General features: G+C 42.7%; 1 protein-coding gene across 1 annotated transcript in view; it reads left to right on the top strand.

Annotated features, from left to right (window-relative positions):
* The first annotated feature begins 678 nt into the window (after positions 1 to 678).
* Positions 679 to 19,028, top strand: part of BRIP1 (BRCA1 interacting helicase 1) — a 53,328-nt gene continuing 34,978 nt past the window's right edge. The window contains exons 1-14 of the mRNA XM_036395365.2: positions 679 to 722; positions 1,693 to 1,820; positions 2,415 to 2,526; positions 2,868 to 3,062; positions 3,326 to 3,453; positions 3,944 to 4,078; positions 9,192 to 9,482; positions 9,974 to 10,195; positions 10,496 to 10,695; positions 13,508 to 13,640; positions 14,134 to 14,285; positions 14,369 to 14,540; positions 14,654 to 14,791; positions 15,279 to 15,440. Coding sequence (XP_036251258.2) covers positions 1,728 to 1,820; positions 2,415 to 2,526; positions 2,868 to 3,062; positions 3,326 to 3,453; positions 3,944 to 4,078; positions 9,192 to 9,482; positions 9,974 to 10,195; positions 10,496 to 10,695; positions 13,508 to 13,640; positions 14,134 to 14,285; positions 14,369 to 14,540; positions 14,654 to 14,791; positions 15,279 to 15,440 — 2,133 coding nt within the window. The 5' untranslated portion in view covers positions 679 to 722; positions 1,693 to 1,727. The remainder of the gene's footprint in view (positions 723 to 1,692; positions 1,821 to 2,414; positions 2,527 to 2,867; positions 3,063 to 3,325; positions 3,454 to 3,943; positions 4,079 to 9,191; positions 9,483 to 9,973; positions 10,196 to 10,495; positions 10,696 to 13,507; positions 13,641 to 14,133; positions 14,286 to 14,368; positions 14,541 to 14,653; positions 14,792 to 15,278; positions 15,441 to 19,028) is intronic.

The following is a 19,028-nucleotide window of genomic DNA, read 5'->3' on the forward strand; positions in this document are numbered from 1 at the left end:
AGTATGACTGAAGTTCAAAGGGGGTTTTCTGTTTTGCTTTTAAGTTTCCAGCTTCATCCCAAATTTCACCTGAAGGAAACACCTGACAAGAACAGGAGCTGTGTGTGGCAATAGTGAAAAGACACTGACTTTTCAAAAACTATTAATTTTTCCATGGTGTTTTATATGTACTCTGCTAAAATAATAATAACAACAATAATAATAACAACAATACTGTAATAATAACAATAATTACAATAACAAAATTAACAACAACAATAATATTAATAATATTTAATAATGTTGTAATATGATAAAAAAAGATAGATACCAAATTATAATGTGCAATGCTTATAAAATATAAAACATAAATCTAAAAACGAAATAATAGAATAATAAATATATTCATAATAATGATAAAGGCCAATGACAATAACAAGTATTTGAGTATTTCACAAAAAAAGGGCGGTTGCCTAGCAACGTGTGCAACCCGGAAGCCAACGAGCCGCCCTGTGATTGGCTGCCGGTGCGCAGAGGTGAAGGCGGGAGCGTCTCAGTGTGCGCTGTGCTGATTGGCCGCGCGCGGCCCTTTCCTGTCAGCTGATTGGCTGGGGTGGAGGCGGGAAGGACGGAGGCGCTGAGGGGCCGCAGGTGCGGGGCCGTGAGGGGCGCGGGGGAAGTGGCGGCAGCGGCGGCAGCGGCGCCTCCGCCTCGCCGAGCACACAAAGGAAGCGAAGGCCCAGGTGCTGCTCTGTGGGCTGGGCTGGGGTGGCCCCACCGCTTCCTGAGCGCTCGGAAGGCAAAGCGGCTCTGATCGGGTGGAGATGTCCCTGGGGGAGCGCCTGGTGGCTCCTGTCACACCACGGAGGGGCCCTGCGGCGTCCCGGGGCCTCCCTCTTCCTCAGGGCAAATTTCGTTGGGAGCTGTGCTCGTTTAAGCGAGTTCCTCTCTCAGAATGGGTTGGGGAAAGCCTTGGAGCGAGGGGGCCTTTCCTCTGGAAGGAGGGGTTGGATGTAAACTCATGTCAGCCCTCGTCTTTGGCTAGAATTGCTTTTTCCTATTGAGAAACTCGATGGTGAAGCTGAATCGTGCCATGAATTAGTGCTTTTCTGATGTATATATTTAATTATTAAAAGTCAGATGAACTAATTTTTTCCCAGAGAATCTGCCAGTTTAAAATTGCTGTCTTTATCAGTGTTGAAAAAATATGAGGACAAAACCCCCCTGTGTTCAAAAATATTGTCTCTTGAAACCATTTATGCCTCTTCAATATTTTTCGTTCAGTAATTTCACCTTTTTAACACAGGGAAATTGTCTGTCTTTTATTATTCCAAGATATTCAAGGTAATAAACACAGACTAGTAAATTGAGTGATGCTTCTTTTCCCCTGGCTAATTACTGCATTTTTTGTGGGAGGATGTTCATAAGCATCTCATTTTTCAAGTCACTGTCCAGATTTATTTTTCATTGTTATAAAATGTACAAGCTGCTGTATGTTTGTAGTTTATGACATCTTGCAGTTCAAGCTGATGAACCTCTAGAGTTAAAAACTGGCTTGTTTTAGTCACTTAATATTCTAAAATACTTTTCTTGTGTGGATTTGAGTTCTATCTCCAGTCTGACAGAATCTGAACTGGTGTGTGCAGCTCATGGTGTTTTTACTTATTTATTGTTTGTTAGCATTGAGTTACTAATGCTGTATTTTAATTGCAGTTTCAAACCTGAAGCAAACAGGAGGAAAGCTGGCAATGCCTTCAGATGGGGCAGAATACACCATAGGGGGGGTGAAGATCCTGTTCCCCTGCAAGGCTTACCCCTCCCAGCTGGCCATGATGAACGCTGTGAGTGCAGTTTGTCCTGGCATTTGCCACACTGAGAGCTCTTGTCTTTGCCAATATTTGGAGTCCCAAAATCTCTGCCAGCATCTAGAAAGCTGACACATGAAATTCAGAGCTTGTAGTACCTTGAGAAGTTCAGTGGTAACCACTCAGTGTTCTCTGTGCTGTGCAGTGCCTGGGCCATGGTTAGGGAATGGTGAAGTACATTTTGGATTTGGGAGCATTTATGCCCAGAAACAAGTTCCTTGTGGTGTAAGGATGTTTATGATTGTCCAGCTGTGCTGTAATTACAGCTGTATACAAATGTTCAGGTTTATAGGGTGGGGAATGATTTAGTAAACCACATTGTCTAAACAGAAGAATTATGTATAGTAATATTTCAAAAAGTTTTCATTTTTTGGGGGGCTTTTCTAAATGAATTACTGCATTTATATTTAAACATTTTTATAAATTTTTCACCAGTGACAGGACAAGAGGGCACAGCTTTAAGATGTGCCAGGGGAAGTTTAGGCTGGACATTAAGACGTTATTGCTAAGATTAGCTAAACACATCTGCTTTGTTTTTTGTTAATTCTGTTACTTTTATTCTCCTTAAAGATTGTTAAAGGCTTGAATAGCAGGCAGCACTGTTTGCTGGAGAGCCCCACAGGAAGTGGCAAAAGCTTGGCATTACTTTGTTCTGCATTATCATGGCAGCAGGCTTTGTATGGTAAGTGTCTTAGTGTCTGCACAACTCTTATTACAAAGTATAAAACAAGTAATTGGTTTTCATCAGCCTTTAAACGTTTGGATCAGGTCTGGGTCCAGCACTGGACACCTTGCCTTAATGGCAGCATGAGGCAGGAAAGCTGAGCTGGGCTTAGATCCCACAAGGGAAGGGAAGAAAACCCTCCCAAAAGTGGGTTGTGTGGGTTGCTGGGAGGAGGGAGGTGTTTCCTTTCTGTGCACTGCAGCTCTTCAGAGGTGACCACAGCCTGCTCAGCTTGACTGGCACTGAGCTGTCATCTCCACTGCTGGTTTGAATGACAGATAAATGACTTTGTCCCCCAGAGAAGTCAGTGCCAACCTCGTCGTGTGCCAAGGAGGACAGGAAGGCAGAGCCATCCCCACCCTGTCACTGCAGGTGTCACTCCCAGCCCAGGAGCAGCGAGGCTGCAACCAGTGGGACTCCCAGTGCTCCTTGTTCTGCCCATTACCCTGACCCAGGAACCTCCAGGAAACCTGGGAGCCCTCTGACCAACACAGGTAACTTCATCTGTGGGCAGCTAAAATTCTGCTGCTTTCAGGCCAGAGATGGGGTTTTTACCATCATAATAGCAGCCATGGTTCTGCCCTGCACGAAATCTGTGTGGTGGTTGATGTGTCCAGAAATGTCTAACACTTCCCTACACCACAGACATTTCTAGTCATTCTAGCAGTTACTGTTCTGTAGTAGTTACATTTTAAAATGTTGCCCTTATTTAATGCATCCCTAGTAATGGACATCCATTTTAATTTGTTAATTACAGAATGTAAGGAAAATGAAACATTAGCTTCAAAGCTGTCTGCCAAAAAGAAGTTATCTCTTTGTGCCAGTGAGAACGAGGATTTCCAGGTAGACAGGAAGAGGATTCGTCCTTTGGAAACGGAGCAGCAGGTGAGCAGTGAAATCATCTGGGTGTAGCTCAAGCAAGCTCTCAAATCCAGCTCATGTTACAGAGGAGGGTGTGGGAAATAAGTGAATCACATCACAGTCACACTTTAGTGACAGGGTTTTGTTCATTTTTGTTGTTACTTGTTACAAAGGAGTCCATTGTTGTAATAAATTGTTCATTGTACCCTGTCCTAGTCTTTCACATTTAAACAAGTCATATCCCCCAAATACTTTTATTCCCAGTTGATGCTGTTATGATTTCTGTAAGTTTTGTAACAGTGGGAAAGCAAAGCAGAAAAGCTCAGCAATAGCTACAGATTATTTTATAATTAAAACTTCATAGCTTTCCTTAATGACTTTTGTGTGGCTTAGACTTGGTTAAAGTGTTGATGCCCAGTTACCAACCCAGACTCAGCTGAAACAGGACCAGGGCTGCCAGTGTGAGCACATCCCTCTGCCCAGGGCCTTTTCCCACTGTTTCTTTGCCCAGCAGGTTAGAAAACGCCACTGCTTTGCTAAAGGAGTGCAGTTGGTTGATGCTCTGCAAGTTTATCATCAGAGGAAAAACGGAGAGCTGATTGTTCACTCTGAAAAAAGCATGAAAACCACCACTTGTTCTCCCCAAACAGTGAGTAATTCAGTGATATCTTTTACACCAGCAGTGTTAGTTCAAGAACAGTTTTAAACAATATTTGATGTGAAGAGATTATGCATGAAATGCAGCTTAGTGAAGTCTGAGCAACCATTGCAGCTAATGCAAAGGTTCCTCAGTGTTTTGGTTTTTATTTCCACTTTCTGTAGCAGGAGTATCACATCAGAAGTTAAGATACAGATTGCACCTGTTTTTGCAGCTTTGTGGGGCAATTTTCTGCATTTCTTACTGTTTGAAAATAGATTTTACAGAAATGTTTGTTGGGGCAAAAGCAGTAGAAGAGGGAACGTGAGGCAGCAGAGGGCTGAGTGTGAGAGGCCAAGTTGTGATGTAGTAACCCCAAAGGAAACCAAAAGCTACAGGATTACTGTAAGATGCTGGGAGCTAAGTATTTTCTTTAAAAAGTGAATCTGTGCTGTAGGCCATTGGATGGGAGGTAGTTTTTATTAGTTTTGGAGAGCTCTGTAGATTTTTTAGTAAGATTTGAAATGCTCTTTGCCACTGAGCTTCAGTTGGTAGTTGGAAACCCAAAGGCCACCAGAGTGTGCTGTTCATTTTCAAATAAAAAGAGCTCTCGTCCTTCCTGATGGTAACATTTCCTTTTGTACTTTGGTATGGGTACGTGAAAAATTTGATTTAAAACTTGTAGAAATTTCTTGTCTAGAAAAAATTGCAAACTAAACAGTCTGCTGTTTGCTGCATCTTCAGAAAGAAGTAACCTTAGAAGAAAGAAAGGGGGTCATTTCTGTTTAAGTTTCTTTTTAAGGATGAAAGAAGAGGGTATTGTTTTGCTGTGATGAGCTTTTAATTTAGCAGACTGAGAACTTGTCTGGCATCAAGAAAATTGCAGAAAGTAAAGCCTGATTTGTCATTAGTAGTTCTGAGCCTTAACTGCATTTAGTTTACACCAGGAAGAGCATCACAGCACAGCTCTTGGGTATAAAAATGCTTTTCTGGTGTGGCTTAGGAATGAAATCAGCAGAGCTCCTGTTCAACACTCACCCGATGGCCTGTGTGTTTGGGGTGATCCCATGAGGTGAGAGCAGCATTGTCTTGCTCACTGAGGCAGCTGCCTTGAAAATCCTGTGCTTTACAGTGCTCAGTCCTGCTTAAAGCAGATTTAGTTTCTTAGCAAGAGCTGTTTCTACTGCAGGAGGGGAAGGGGTTGCTTGTTGTGAGAGCAGGAGAGGTGCTCTGTGCTCCCAGCACTGCAGGTGTGTGGCTGAGCAGCCAAAGCTGCTCTCACTCCAAGCCTGGGAACCCAGCTCTGGATTAACTCCTGCAAGGGAGGGCAGCTCCAGTGTGAGTTTAAAGGGGAAATGATAACCTCAGGGTACTCTCCTGATGCCTTCTGCCAGAGCATATGGCCTGAGAAACTGGGGCAGCTGGGTTAAGGAATCCCCATTTCTAGCAGGGAAAGAAAGTAAACAGTAAATGGAGAGTAGTGTAACAAACACTTGGGGTATCAAAAAACAGCTGTGAAAAGAATCTGTCTTAATGTGCTAGCCCATTGCAGTTTAACATATTGCTTACAACCTGCACAATGGGGCTTGGGTGACTTCTGTTACACATTCCAGGGGACTGGCAGCCTGTTACAATCAGGGTCTGGACTCCAGAATGGGCTAATTGACCACGATGGGATGAAGAAAGTTGTGGATTTGTGTTACATGCTCTCACCTGACACCGTATCTGATCCTTTTCCTGCTGATTGACGTTTTGAATGAGCTCTTTGAAGCAAGTTCCAGCTTAATTAAAACGTTTGCTTGGTTAGCAGTGATCTGTGAAAGCCTGTGATAAATATTGAACTGGGTTCACCTGCTGGTGACTGGGGGAGGATAAACAGCTGCTTTGTGTGCTCTGAACAAGAGGCTGCAGCAGCAGGGTACTGGGCTGACTGAGAGCTTCCAAAGGAGCAGCTGAAAAGCTCTGCTGGTGTCACTGCTGATATCTCCCTAGATTGTGCTTGTGTGATATTTCACACAAGACACATTCACTGCTGCAGCATTCAGGGGCCTTTGGAGCTGGGAAATGTAGATGCAGATATGAAGAACTCCTCTTACCTCTTTGTGTTTCAAAGATCACAGCCCCAGTGTTTGTTTAGCTCTGTTTTACACACAGTACAGGGTGGTGGACTTGATTATTCCTTTTTTAATCGGACTTGCACGTTTTTGTCATATAAATATTGATGTGATAGGCTGCTTTATCTAGCCCTGACAGAAGTACAAACAAGCTGCATTAGCCTAAGGTCCATCCAGGCTGATATCTGATCTCTAATGGCATCTGCTCCTGGGTGTTTCTGATTAAATACTGCAGAAAGTACAGGAGGATCTTTCTTTGCCCTCTCCCAAATGAAAATCCCTCTTTCAGATTCCAACAGCTGAAAACAGGTTTAGTTCTGAAGCCAGAGGGTATTATGAAATACAATTCTGTTGTCTCAGGATGAGTTATTTCTAATCAGCTCTCCCCTAATTCTTTCATAGATAAATTGAAACATTTTCTAATTGTGTTACATCTTAACCAGTATCTCCGTGGTATGAGTGTAAAAATTTGTGCTTTGAGCCAACCCTGCCAGGAAACCCCTTTTTCATGGAGAGTTTTCTTTCTCTCTGCTGTAGGAATGGGAGAAGAACACCACATGAGGAGTTGCTATAAGATATCCACAGTTGGTTCTTAGAGAAATACTGAGTTAAAACACTTTGCCTTTTATAAAATTTAAAGATGTATTTTAAGGATTCAAGTGCAAATTGACTCACTGGAGTAATGTGGAAAGAATATGGGGAACTCAACTTTTAAACTGTGTTTTAACCAATTTTCTAAAGGTTTTCTTCATTATGAAGGACGTCCTAAAAAAGTTTTATTTATTAAAGTATTTGGGGCTAATGGTGGCTGTGGCTTTCAGAAATGCTGTGACTACTGCAGGCAGTTTTAGTTCTTAACTACTTACTATAAAATCAGCCTGGGTTTACAGCTTTCTCAGTATTGTGGGTTTGAGTGTTTTTTGAACATAAAACTTTTTTCAAAGTTTAAGGTAACATTTTAGTACTGGAATAATGGCTCAAGTGCTTCTTAATGCCAGTATTATACCAATTCCAAACCTCTTAAACCAAACTTTTAAGCCCACCTGTAAAATACTGTAATTTATAAGCCTCACACATAAGAACACTTTATTTCTTTTTTATGCAAAGAATAATATCTGGTATTTTAAGCCCATCATAGGAGAACCTTCTGTTCATGTTTTTATATATTAATTTGAGCTGCATTTTCCTGTTGTTCTAAGAACTCTGGCAAAACAGCTGCCTGATGGGTCCTAATATTTGTCAATTCTTTTTAGTTGCCTTAGCACAGCAGTGAAATATTGGTGCTAAAGTCTCATCTTGGTGTCCTGTGCATTGTCTTTCCCTCTGAAAGCACAACCTGACTTGGATTAAAATTAAAAAATAGACATATTCTTCAAGGCCCTACACAGTCACCGCTTCAGTGAAATGAATTTGTACCTTGGTAATGTGGTTTTCATTATTTCCAGGGGCAGAGCAGAATGTAAGTGATAGAAATATCAAGGTAGCACTGGGGCTTTCAGTGTGAGCCCTGCACATGTGTAACATACACCACATGTCAGCTGGTCCTGCCTGCCTGGGACAAGAGCCCCATTCAGAACTCTTCTTTTTATCCTTCCAGTGAAGAAGTAATTATTCAATAGAGGAGGCAGGATATTTGGAACTGGCTATTTCATGTGGCAGCACAGGGTAATGAAATCTGCTGGTGCTGGCAACCTGAGAGGGGAATGTAACAATTCCAGCATGGGTGTAACTTTAGCTGCTCTGAGGCCTGTTTGTTTGGCACATCAGTGAACCTTTTATCCCGGTGAGTGGCAGCTCAGGGGGTTGCATTTCCATGCTTTCTGTCATGAATTGTAATGTTTAATGGCAGACAAGGCTGAGTGGGGCTGAGGGGACCCCAACTTGCTTTTCCTTGCCGTGGAAGCTGAGGACAGCTTGATCCCACAATTGGGGTGGAACACACAGCACGACTTAGCATTTGTTTCTCATGGATAATCTCACTGGTCCAGTTAGAGGCAGGGAGGAGTGCTGCAGTGGGCAGCTGCCTGTTGTTACCTGCACTGCCACCTGACTCTGGAAGAGCTCTGTTTTCCATCAGAGGCGTTTGGACATGGTTACATTTGAGTTCCTTGTTTCCTGTGTGGCTCTTCACATCCATGATGACAATTTCATGGTTACATTTGAGTTCCTTGTTTCCTGTATGGCTCTTCACATTCATGATGACAATTTCATGGTTACATTTGAGTTCCTTGTTTCCTGTGTGGCTCTTCACATTCATGATGACAATTTCATGGTTACATTTGAGTTCCTTGTTTCCTGTGTGGCTCTTCACATTCATGATGACAATTTCATGGTTACATTTGAGTTCCTTGTTTCCTGTGTGGCTCTTCACATTCATGATGACAATTTCATGTCAGTTGTTCCAGTATTTAATGTTCTGGTGGCAGAACAAAAATGGCTTTTAACAAATATTTTGCAGGATTAGGTTCTGTTTAGAATTATTCCCTGTGCTTCCTTTATTCCCCTGGTTACTCAATGGCCTTTGGCAGAATGGCACAGCAAACGTGTTTCTAATGGAGAGAGTGTGGTGCAGTCTGTTTTATCTGCACACAGAGTTCCTGAGCTGTCTGCAGTTCTGCTTGCTTTAAGGAAAAAAAATATTTTAATTTGAGTGTCTGTTCCAAGTTTTCTTCATTGAAGGTTTTGGACTCTTGCTCTGTAACAAGTCCTGAGCTGGAGCTTCAATGTGAGAATTTTTATTTGCATTATTCACGTGTGTAAATATCCCACTGGATTAATAATTCCTTCTGATTGGGTTATGATAAAATTGTGATTGCTGGAAGGTTTTTTCTTTTAGAAATTTCCGGGTGCAAGGATGTGGTGCTTTAACATTTTAGAACTTGTTGCAGCTTGCTGGGCAGCCCTGGTGACTGAACCAGTCATCCCAGAGGGCACTTGCCAGACCATCAGCAGATTCAGCACATTCATCCACAGTGGGATTCCGTGCATCATTTTGATGTCTTGGTTTGCAGCCTCCTGGCCCTTGCACTGAGTGTTCCTGTGCTTCTGGGAAAGAACCTGGTAAAGATCCCAGTCACACAAAGAAGAAAGAAAATGGAGATCGGTTGTGTGTTCCCAAAATTTATTTTGGGACACGAACACACAAGCAAATCAGCCAGATCAGCAGGGAGCTGAAGAGGACAGCGTATTCCTGTGTGCCCATGACAATCCTTTCCAGCAGGGACTACACCTGCATTCACCCTGTGGTGTCCCACAGTAGTAACAGGAGTGAAATGTGTGTAGAATTGCTGGAAGGAAAACATGTGAGTGATTTGATTTGAGACAATGAGCATTCATTAAACAAAGTCAGATTTAACATGGAATGAGTAACATTTTTTACTTCTTTAGATTATATTGGTTAAATACCAATATATACCAATATTTTACTTCTTTATATTATATTGGTTAAATACCACCTGGTGGCATTAAAATTAAATATTAATTGTTAGAAAGTGTTGATACACTGTAAAAACTTCTGATGGCAGGAATAAAATTTATGACTGCCAGGTTAATGGTGTAATAAGACTTAAATTATCTCTGGGTTTATAAATGAAGAAGAAAGAAGTGTCCTTTATTGATGTACACTTTAGAAACATGGATTTACATGCCATGAGGTGTTATTGTCTGGCATAAAGAGCAGCTGTTAGAAACGTTTCTGAGACACAGCCAAATGCATGGAACTTTGGAAGATTTAACCTGCTTGGTTTTCATTATTTCTTGTACCCACGAAGTCTCTGCACTCGTTTGCTTCCAGGGCAAGTCCTGCTCTTTTTACCACGGTGTTCACAAGCTCAGTGAGCAGCCAGCCCTGCAGCCTGCCCCGGGGCTGTCCCAGGCCTGGGACATCGAGGACCTGCTGAGGCTGGGCAGGAAGCTCCGGGCCTGTCCCTACTTTGCAGCCAGGGAGCTCCTGGTGGGGGCAGACATCGTCTTCTGTCCCTACAATTATCTCCTGGACCCGCAGATCCGGGACAGCGTGAGTATCCTGGGGAGCAGTGGCAAGAAGTTAAAGAGAAGAATTCAAAAGAAATTACCCACTGAATGTTTTGTTTCTATGGTCAGCTGAGATGCCATTCATGTCCAAAATAATATCTATAAAATAACTCCTGGGGTTTTTCCCCCCTTGGATATTTTTCTAGGTTATGAAAATGGATTCAAAACCTGAAAAGCTTCATTTGTGCTATGCTGCAGAATATCCCTTTCTTAACAGGCTCCTGTGAGTTGCTGCTTCTCATGTCTTTCACTCTGTTTCACTAGACAATAATTTCCTTTTCAGATGGACATTAACCTAAAAGACCAAGTAGTGATTTTGGATGAAGCCCACAACATCGAGGACTGTGCTCGGGAGTCCGTGAGCTACGGCGTTAGCGAGAGGCAGCTGCGAGCTGCCCGCGAGGAGCTCGACTTCATGGTCAGCAACAGCATCAGGCAGAGGCACCACGAGCCCCTCCGAGCTGTGTGCTGCTCCTTGATCAAGTAAGGCAACTTTTTATTGCTTTCTATCACTTAATATTTATCAAATTACCTTTAGATTGGATGGTATCAGTTACTCTGTCACATCAGATAAAATGCAGCAAAGGTACACTTAGAGCTATGCAGTTGTGTGATTTATGTTCATTTGAGGAATCCACTGGGTTTGATCTATTAAAAGAACTGCTGGTCTCACATGGAAACATTGAAATTCTCTTCTGAAAAGTCTTGTGCTCTTGAATGATGTGCTGCTCTTTATGGGGCTTTTTTGGACTCCTGGTTTATAATGCTCAGTATGAAAATTTTCATAAGATGAATTTTTGTATGTCACACATTTGACAAATGTATGACATACAAAAATTCATCTTATTGACATTTTGTATGTCACATATTTGACAAATAATAATAGCATTATTTTATCAAAGAACTAATCAGTTCATATTTATAGAATGCTTTCAGAGCCTTGGACAGAAAGTATTTGGAATCTGTTCTTGGAATCAGATTGAATTCTTCCTAGTTGAAAGTGGATTTGTCAGTCATGCCTCTTGTTTTCCCTAGGAAACAGCTTCCTGGAAGAGGAAGAGCTGAGCATAAGTTGAACATTGTGAGAGGGGATGTAACAAAAGCAAATGGACAGAAGCCCAGGAGGAAACAAGAGGTCCAGGGCAAAGTCTTTTGGGGGAAGGAGAAGGATCAAAGTCAGCAGAAAAAAGTGAATAATGCTGCAAGTGGCTTTGCAGTTAACTGAGTTCTGCTCCAGTGTGTGCAGAGTCTTCACTTTGCTGCAGCAGCCTGTGCAGCACAGCACAGGAGGAGTTCACTCCCCATCCTCACTCTGCTCTGAGTTAATGTTTGTGCCACACACAGACAAGGGACTTTTCTGCTTGGCAGAAGCCAATTCTCCTACCTTGGATATTTCAAATGTTAAACTTTAGTAAAAGATAAGAACAGCATGGCTGAAGATTTGGTTGCCTCAAGCTTTTTAACCTTATCAGGAAAACTGAGGTTGATTGTCTTGGCAAATCTGCCAGCAGCATGAAAAGCACTTGCTGGAAAGCAGCAGACTGGGTGTAAATAGCCAGTAACAGGTAAAATGCACCTGCACAGTGACATGGCTTTGCCAAATGCATGGGGAGCTAGAAAAAATCTTATTTCACTTCTAAAGATCCTGGGCCCTCCTTCCAAAAAGCACTTAGGGATGGGCTGGGTGCCACGGGGCTGCAGTGACCTTTGGGAGGGATTTGCAGCTGGGCCCTGGAGGGGCCTGGCAGGCTCTGCTGCTGAGCTGCAGGTTTGGCAGGGCTGGGCCCTGTGCTCAGTGCGAGATGCTGTGTCAACAGGGCCCTTTGCTGGTGGTGGGAGAAGCAGCAAATTCTCTTCCTGGAATTGAAGGCATGTGTGCAACATCCACTCATTCTTTTCCTGGAAATACTGCATACAGCAATTTTCACTTCAAAAGCAGAGATAACCTTTCTGGGAATCAAGCTAATTTTATTTATGCTTCCTGCTTAGCTCTAAAAATAATTTTAACAGGCTTTGCAAGTGAATGCTTTAATGTTAGATGGAATTTATTTGAGAATTTAGGGTGGTTTTTGGTGATATTTGGCCCTTGTGTTAAGTTTGTATTTGCATTTATTATTTCAAAAGTATGTGATGGTGTTTGAAGTTCATAACAGGGAAATACTTTACATTTCCTGAAGTGTTTTATCCATTGTAAATGTGTTTAGTTCCTGTCACAGGGGCCTTGTCCTAATTTCAATTCCAGGTCTTTTTGATGTTCCATTTGAGGAATTGGGGCCTTAGTCTTAGTGATCACCATTCCTTAATGAGCTAAAGCAAATTCTAGCCAAAGAATTGATTGTAGTGGCAGTATTGGTGGGTTTTGTTTGCATTTAACCTGGCAGAAGGGAAATTATATTTTAATTGTTCCATGGATCAGATGATTTGTGGTGACAGGGCAGGAAATGTAGAACTGAAACAGTCCCAGAGCCTTGCTCTTGAGTTGCTAATGATGAGCTGGCTTTGCAGTGACTCCTTGGAGCTCTTGCAGCACTGACAGCTGTCCTTTTGATGCCTCCTGCCTTCTGATGGACAGACAGCTCCAGCCTTCCTGGGAGGGGAGCAAGGAGCTGCTTTTCTAGCCAGGGACAGGGTCCTGCAGGGATGAAGGAGGATGTGCTCACTCAGAGCCAATGGCAGCTCTGCCACAGAGAAGATGTTCTCCATGTTTAGCTGGTGCTTTCAGCACTCACTCACATTTTGCATTGTATCACAATTGTAATTGTGCTTCCAGGTGCAGCAGTGCCAGTACCTGTGGGTAGCTGTAGATGGGCACTCTGTACTGCCCCACTTTCCCTTCCCTGTGTAAATGTGAAAAGTGCTCATTTCATGCCTCAGGATTTGTTCTTAATTGGAAAGGCAGCAGTTGACAGGGATGAGAAACCAACCTGCAGCAACTGGAGCAGTGATGAGTGGCCTTAGACAGGCAGCAGAAGTCTTGCTTGAATGAGCCTGACACATCATAAGAGGAAATTACATTTTAATTCCTTTTCTTTATTATCTATTATATGAAGTATAAACATGTGGGGAGAAATTTTCTTCTCATTTCAATGAGCTGCATCCAAAGCAGTTCCATGGGAGTTCAACAGTAAAAAACAGGTATAAAAGAAAAGCAGAATCTCTCCCCTTTCATGCAGTAAAACATTTATCATCATCTTAGGAGTCTGGTGCAATTTTTGAGGTTTGCTTTGTACGTGCCAAGTGTCTCTAAATCTCTAAAATCAATGCTGAAATGATTTCTGCTTTTGCTCTCTTTCAGCTGGCTGCAGGAGAGCTCTGGGCAGCTGGTAGAGAGAGCCTATGAAAGTGCCTGTAAGGTGTGGAGTGGCAAGGAAATGCTCAACTTCTTGTACCAAATGGGAATAACTGGCATTACTTTTCCCATTTTACAGGTAAGGTTGGGTGCTGTATAAATGAATAATATTGGTGGTGTTAAGCATCTTCAAATGCACAGGAGTGAAATGGAAACAGGTCTTGAAAAGTTGTCTGAAAATGATTCCTGAGGAAAACCAGGAGTAATCCACTCGAGCTACTGGAATTGGGGGAGAATCAATGTTTTGAAGGGTACAATTGCTCACATACAGTTACTTGAATTGAGCCATTTTGCCTGTTCTATCCAGCTGCATTTTTATTGAGTGTTGAAATGTTTTTACCCTGTTTTCAAGTTTATCCCTCCTTTCTGTGTAAGCCAGTGATGTTAAAAGCATTGTTAAAAATGGAAAGTATTGTTCCCTTTCCCTTGGTCCTTCTTTGCCCCTTTCCCTCTGACTTTAGAAGTATTTTAAATGAATTTTAAAGCAGTGAGCTGACAGTCTTGTATCTCTATTAACTTTGGTTTTGAGGAGACACTTAGAATGTTGTTAATATGGAATTTGCCTCTTGCAGAAACATCTTGTTGCTGTCCTGGAAAAAGAAGAAAAAGTGTCTATGCATGGGAGAGAGGAAATTATTGAGGTGCCAGTTGTGAGCCCTGCAGCTCAGGTCATGCTCAAAGGCCTGTTCATGGTCCTTTCCTGCCTCTTCAAAGAGAACAGCAGGTCAGGTCTAACATGTATCAGCTGAATGCTCACGATTCGATTGCTTAATTGTGGTTTTTACTGATATTTCTGTCTCTGTGTAGGTTTGCAGATGATTACAGGGTTGCTCTACAACAAACTTACACCTGGATGACTGAAGACCAACGTGATGATGCAGATGAAAGTTCCTTCTTCCCAAGGCCCAAGCACAAAAAGAGTTCAAGGCAGAAAACCCTTGTCCACATGCTGAATTTCTGGTGCTTGAACCCTGCTGTGGTGAGCTGAGTGTGAAGAAAAGATAAAATATTCTGAGTGATAACAAATACACAGCAGATCTGAAAGGGATTGTGCTGATTCTCTAAATTCTTGCTTTTCTTTCTCCCACCTAGGCGTTTTCTGACTTAAATGAAGTTAGAACAATTGTTCTGACATCAGGCACACTCTCTCCCATGGATTCCTTCTCCTCAGAGCTTGGTGTGAAGTTTTCCATTCAGCTGGAGGCGAATCACGTTATCCGGAATTCCCAGGTAAGCTGGGCAGGGCTGCTCCCTCTCCTGAGCTCTGATGCTGCCCATGGTACAAAAACCAAATAAAAGTGATGGCAAACCCATTCTGTCAGTTAAAAGAAAGGCCCAGACTCTTGCTTGGCTTAATGCAATGGAAAATTACACTTTTAAATGAATTAAGAGGCAATTTTTAGACACATTTCCCTGGAAAAGTTGCTCGTGCTATATGAGATGGCTGTTAGCAGTATCAATTACTGAACTTCAAGTACCGAAATGAATTTAAGGAACATTTCTTTCACACTTAAATTTCATTCTTGAGCCTGCTGTGGCTTCTCCAGGCTGGCTTGGAGTGAACCTTGTCCCTGTGCCCCCAGATGTGGGGGCCCCAGCGGGCAGGAGCTGTGTTTGACCTTCCAGCACCTTTTTTTCACACTTTTAAATTTCATTCTTGGTCCTGCTGTGGGGTGTCCAGGCTGGTTTAGGATTGAGCTTGTCCCTGTGCCCCCAGGTGTGGGTTGGCACGGTGGGCACCGGCCCCAGCGGGCGGGAGCTGTGCGCCACCTTCCAGCACAGCGAGACCTTCGAGTTCCAGGATGAGGTGGGAGCCCTGCTGCTGTCAGTCTGTCAGACACTTGGCCAAGGAATTTTGTGCTTTTTGCCATCCTATAAGGTAAGGAAATCTATGGAATATTAATCCCAGTATTTCCAGGTGGGGCGTGCCTGGCCCTGTCTGACCCTCACTGCTGGGCCAAAGGCAGCAGCTGTGGTGTTTCACCCCAGAGATACCTTTGGCCAGCTGGGTGCTGCAGCTGGGCACTCACAACAAATCCAGGCATAGCAGGAACTCAGTTTACCTCTGGTGGGAAAGGTTCAGGTGACAGTGGAGAGAAAGGAGAGGATTCTGCCATAGAGTTTTAATCCAGAGTTTATTCCAGGTTGACAGACTCTGAATGTGGTGACAGCTCCCAGCAGAATCCAGACCCCATGGTCCTGTCTGCTTTTAAACCTGGGGACAGGGGGAGGGGAAGGGACAGGGGAGGGGAAGGGACAGGGGAGGGGAAGGGACAGGGGAGGGGAAGGGACAGGGGGAAGGGAAGGGACAGGGGAGGGGAAGGGACAGGGGAGGGGAAGGGACAGGGGGAAGGGAAGGGACAGGGGGAAGGGAAGGGACAGGGGGAAGGGAAGGGACAGATGAGGGGAAGGGACAGGGGAGGGGAAGGGACAGGGGGAAGGGAAGGGACAGGGGGAAGGGAAGGGACAGGTGAGGGGAAGGGACAGATGAGGGGAAGGGACAGATGAGGGGAAGGGACAGGTGAGGGGAAGGGAAGGGACAGGTGAGGGGAAGGGACAGATGAGGGGAAGGGACAGGGGAAGGGAAGGGACAGATGAGGGGAAGGGAAGGGACAGGTGAGGGGAAGGGACAGGTGAGGGGAAGGGAAGGGACAGGTGAGGGGAAGGGACAGGTGAGGGGAAGGGAAGGGACAGATGAGGGGAAGGGACAGATGAGGGGAAGGGACAGGTGAGGGGAAGGGACAGGTGAGGACCAACCAGGTGTGAGGAGGGGAAGGCTCAGGGGACAATGACACTTGGACAGGCCAATGAACCCCAGCCTGAGGGGCATCTTTGGAAGTCCTGCCAAGCACACCACGAGCCTGCTGCAATGTTAAGATTGATGGGCAGCTCTGAGCAGGAGGGCAGAGGGGAAAGGAGAGGTTGGCACACCTGAGGGGTTGGGACAGGTGAAACAGGAAATCACACTGCAACAGAAATCTGAATTGCAGTTCTTCCCCTCAAACCACACACACTCTGAAACTGCACTGGGTGGTTTTCTGCTTTATACATCAATAGACAGAAATGTTTATCAAATAAATGTAATAACACAGGGGGATTGTATTGTTAATTCTTGGCTTTCAGGTTTGTTTTCATGAGCAAACATCTTTGGTTTTTCTCAACAGATGCACTTATTAACACAGAAAATCATTTCAATTAGCATTACCAAGATAACCAGCCAGATCCATACATTTTCCTTATGTTGTTTCCCTGAAGGTTTAGAAATTGTTTATTAACAAAAAAATTAAAAATCACATCATGAAATGATACTTTCTGTACAACTCAGCAGCAGCAATGTCTTTGCATGTTCTTTCTGTGCTATCAGAATGCAGAATTCATCCAGGTAATTTCTCCTCCACTTGTTTCTTGTTCCATTTCACTGCATTGGAGATTGGAGTGTATTTTTCTTTAGTCAGGGGAATTGCTCACTGACATTGGCTGAAAGGAATCAAATTTCTCCATTTCAAACTATGTAATATCTAATTTCACTGACAACAGTTATCTAATTATGGTTAATCTGGATCTCCCAGTAGTTCTGCTTTATTCTCTATTTGTTGCTCCTGTTGTTTATGGTCAGGAGCAGGAATATAAACTTGCAAGATAATTCTGTAATTCATACTCATTTTTCCTGTACTGCTTGCAAGGGTGTGACTTTTTAATTTTTAAATGAATATTTATGATTTTTAAAAATCATCTTAACAGACAAAACACAAAGACCTCTCAAAATATCCTACAAATGATTAAAAACACCAGCATGTTGGAAATAGAATTTCAGATGTTTCCACTCATCCCTAAGGTTCCTAAGCAGAGAATATTTAACAAAATGAAATAAAACCTATTTATTCTTTTTTTGCAATCCCTTCATCTTTTATCATTGAGCTGGCAGGCTGCAAAGGGAGGGTTGTTTCTTGCCTGGATGTCTTTAAGTGCAATTCCTGACAGTAACCATTAGGTGACCACATCAGACCAGGTAATGGCAGCCCCTGAAAAAAGCAGATTACTGACCATAAATTTATTTAACCTCACAAAACCCTGCACTTGCATGCAAAGGAAATGATCTTACAAGAAATCTCCAATTTATTTAAGAATTTGACTGGAGCATCTTCCAGTTTCCAGCATTACCTTGCTGAGTGTGTCGTGTTGGAGGCTTGATCTTCCATATCCAGACCTGACAAATATTTATGAAAGTTTTTATGAGAATATAATGTGAATTGCAAGTACACAGAGACTTTGTAATGACATTTAATAAAGGAGGAAAACAATTGCTGGCCAGCTCTGGAACCTTCCCCCTGCCCCTGTGCCTCCCTGAAAGGTCACCCTGCACACGCTGAGTGTTCTGTTCCTTGGAGCAGCACTCCCTGAGCCCAGCACGGTATTGACAAATAGAAATTGCAGACAATTGAAGGATGATATTTTAAAATCACATTGCCAATATTTCTCTATGGATGCCCTTTTTCTTCCTACTGCTTTTATTCAGGATTGGGTTGCCTTTAAGGCTGAGATTAATATGTTGAAAATACAGAATAATGTAAGCACATTAATACAGGGAAAACAAAGTATTCTTTCTTTCATCATCATCAAGAATATTTGCATTTCAAAAGTGATTTTCACAGGAAATTGCTGCCTCTCTTTAAAAAGCTGCAGCCTTCAAAGGAATTTTTCAAAGCTGTCAAGATCTGATTAATACACATGGTCATGGACCTCACTATTATGATTTAAGCAGATTTTTTGATGGCTCAATCTGTTTTATGAATTGAAGCTTCAACTTTGGAATAGGTGACAAATAAAGGGTTTTTTTTTCCTGTCTGGAAGGCTGAGGACAATGCTTTGAATTTTAAGTATTTTCTATTCAGGTGATTTGATGGAGCTGGAATTTAGTTGGGTATGTACATTGGATTTCAGTTTGGAATTACTACCTGCAATGTGAATGGGGAAAAAAAACAATATTAGAGACATTTCCCTTTATCTTAATCAGGTATTTCAATTAAAATATATTTTAATTGAAAAGTGGCTGTTTAAAATATATGGAGTTAATGCAGTGGAGGAAAATATATGGATGGGCAAACAGCCCATCAGCTGTACATACCCAGATTTGATAGGTGTCTCTTATGAACAGCTGTGATGGTTCATGGAAATTTTTAATGTCATTCTTGGAGTTGTGGCACATTTTGACTTTTGTAAAAAATTAGCTTGATCTTAACATTCACAAAATTCCAAAGCTCCATCATTTTTAAGGCTCCTAAAACTGGTGATACTATGCAGCAAAAATACATTTATGTGAAAATCAGTAGCAACTCCAGCAAAAAACACTCTATAAAAGAGAATATCAGAAGGTGAAAAGATTGCCCAGAAATGTAAGATGCTTTTAAACAAGATTAAGATAAGGCCCATTAGGGCTCATGTTGCCAACCTGTCTGCATTAAGATAT

The sequence above is a fragment of the Molothrus ater genome, chromosome 21, assembly GCF_012460135.2.
Source record: "Molothrus ater isolate BHLD 08-10-18 breed brown headed cowbird chromosome 21, BPBGC_Mater_1.1, whole genome shotgun sequence".
Classification (NCBI taxonomy): Eukaryota; Metazoa; Chordata; class Aves; order Passeriformes; family Icteridae; genus Molothrus; species Molothrus ater.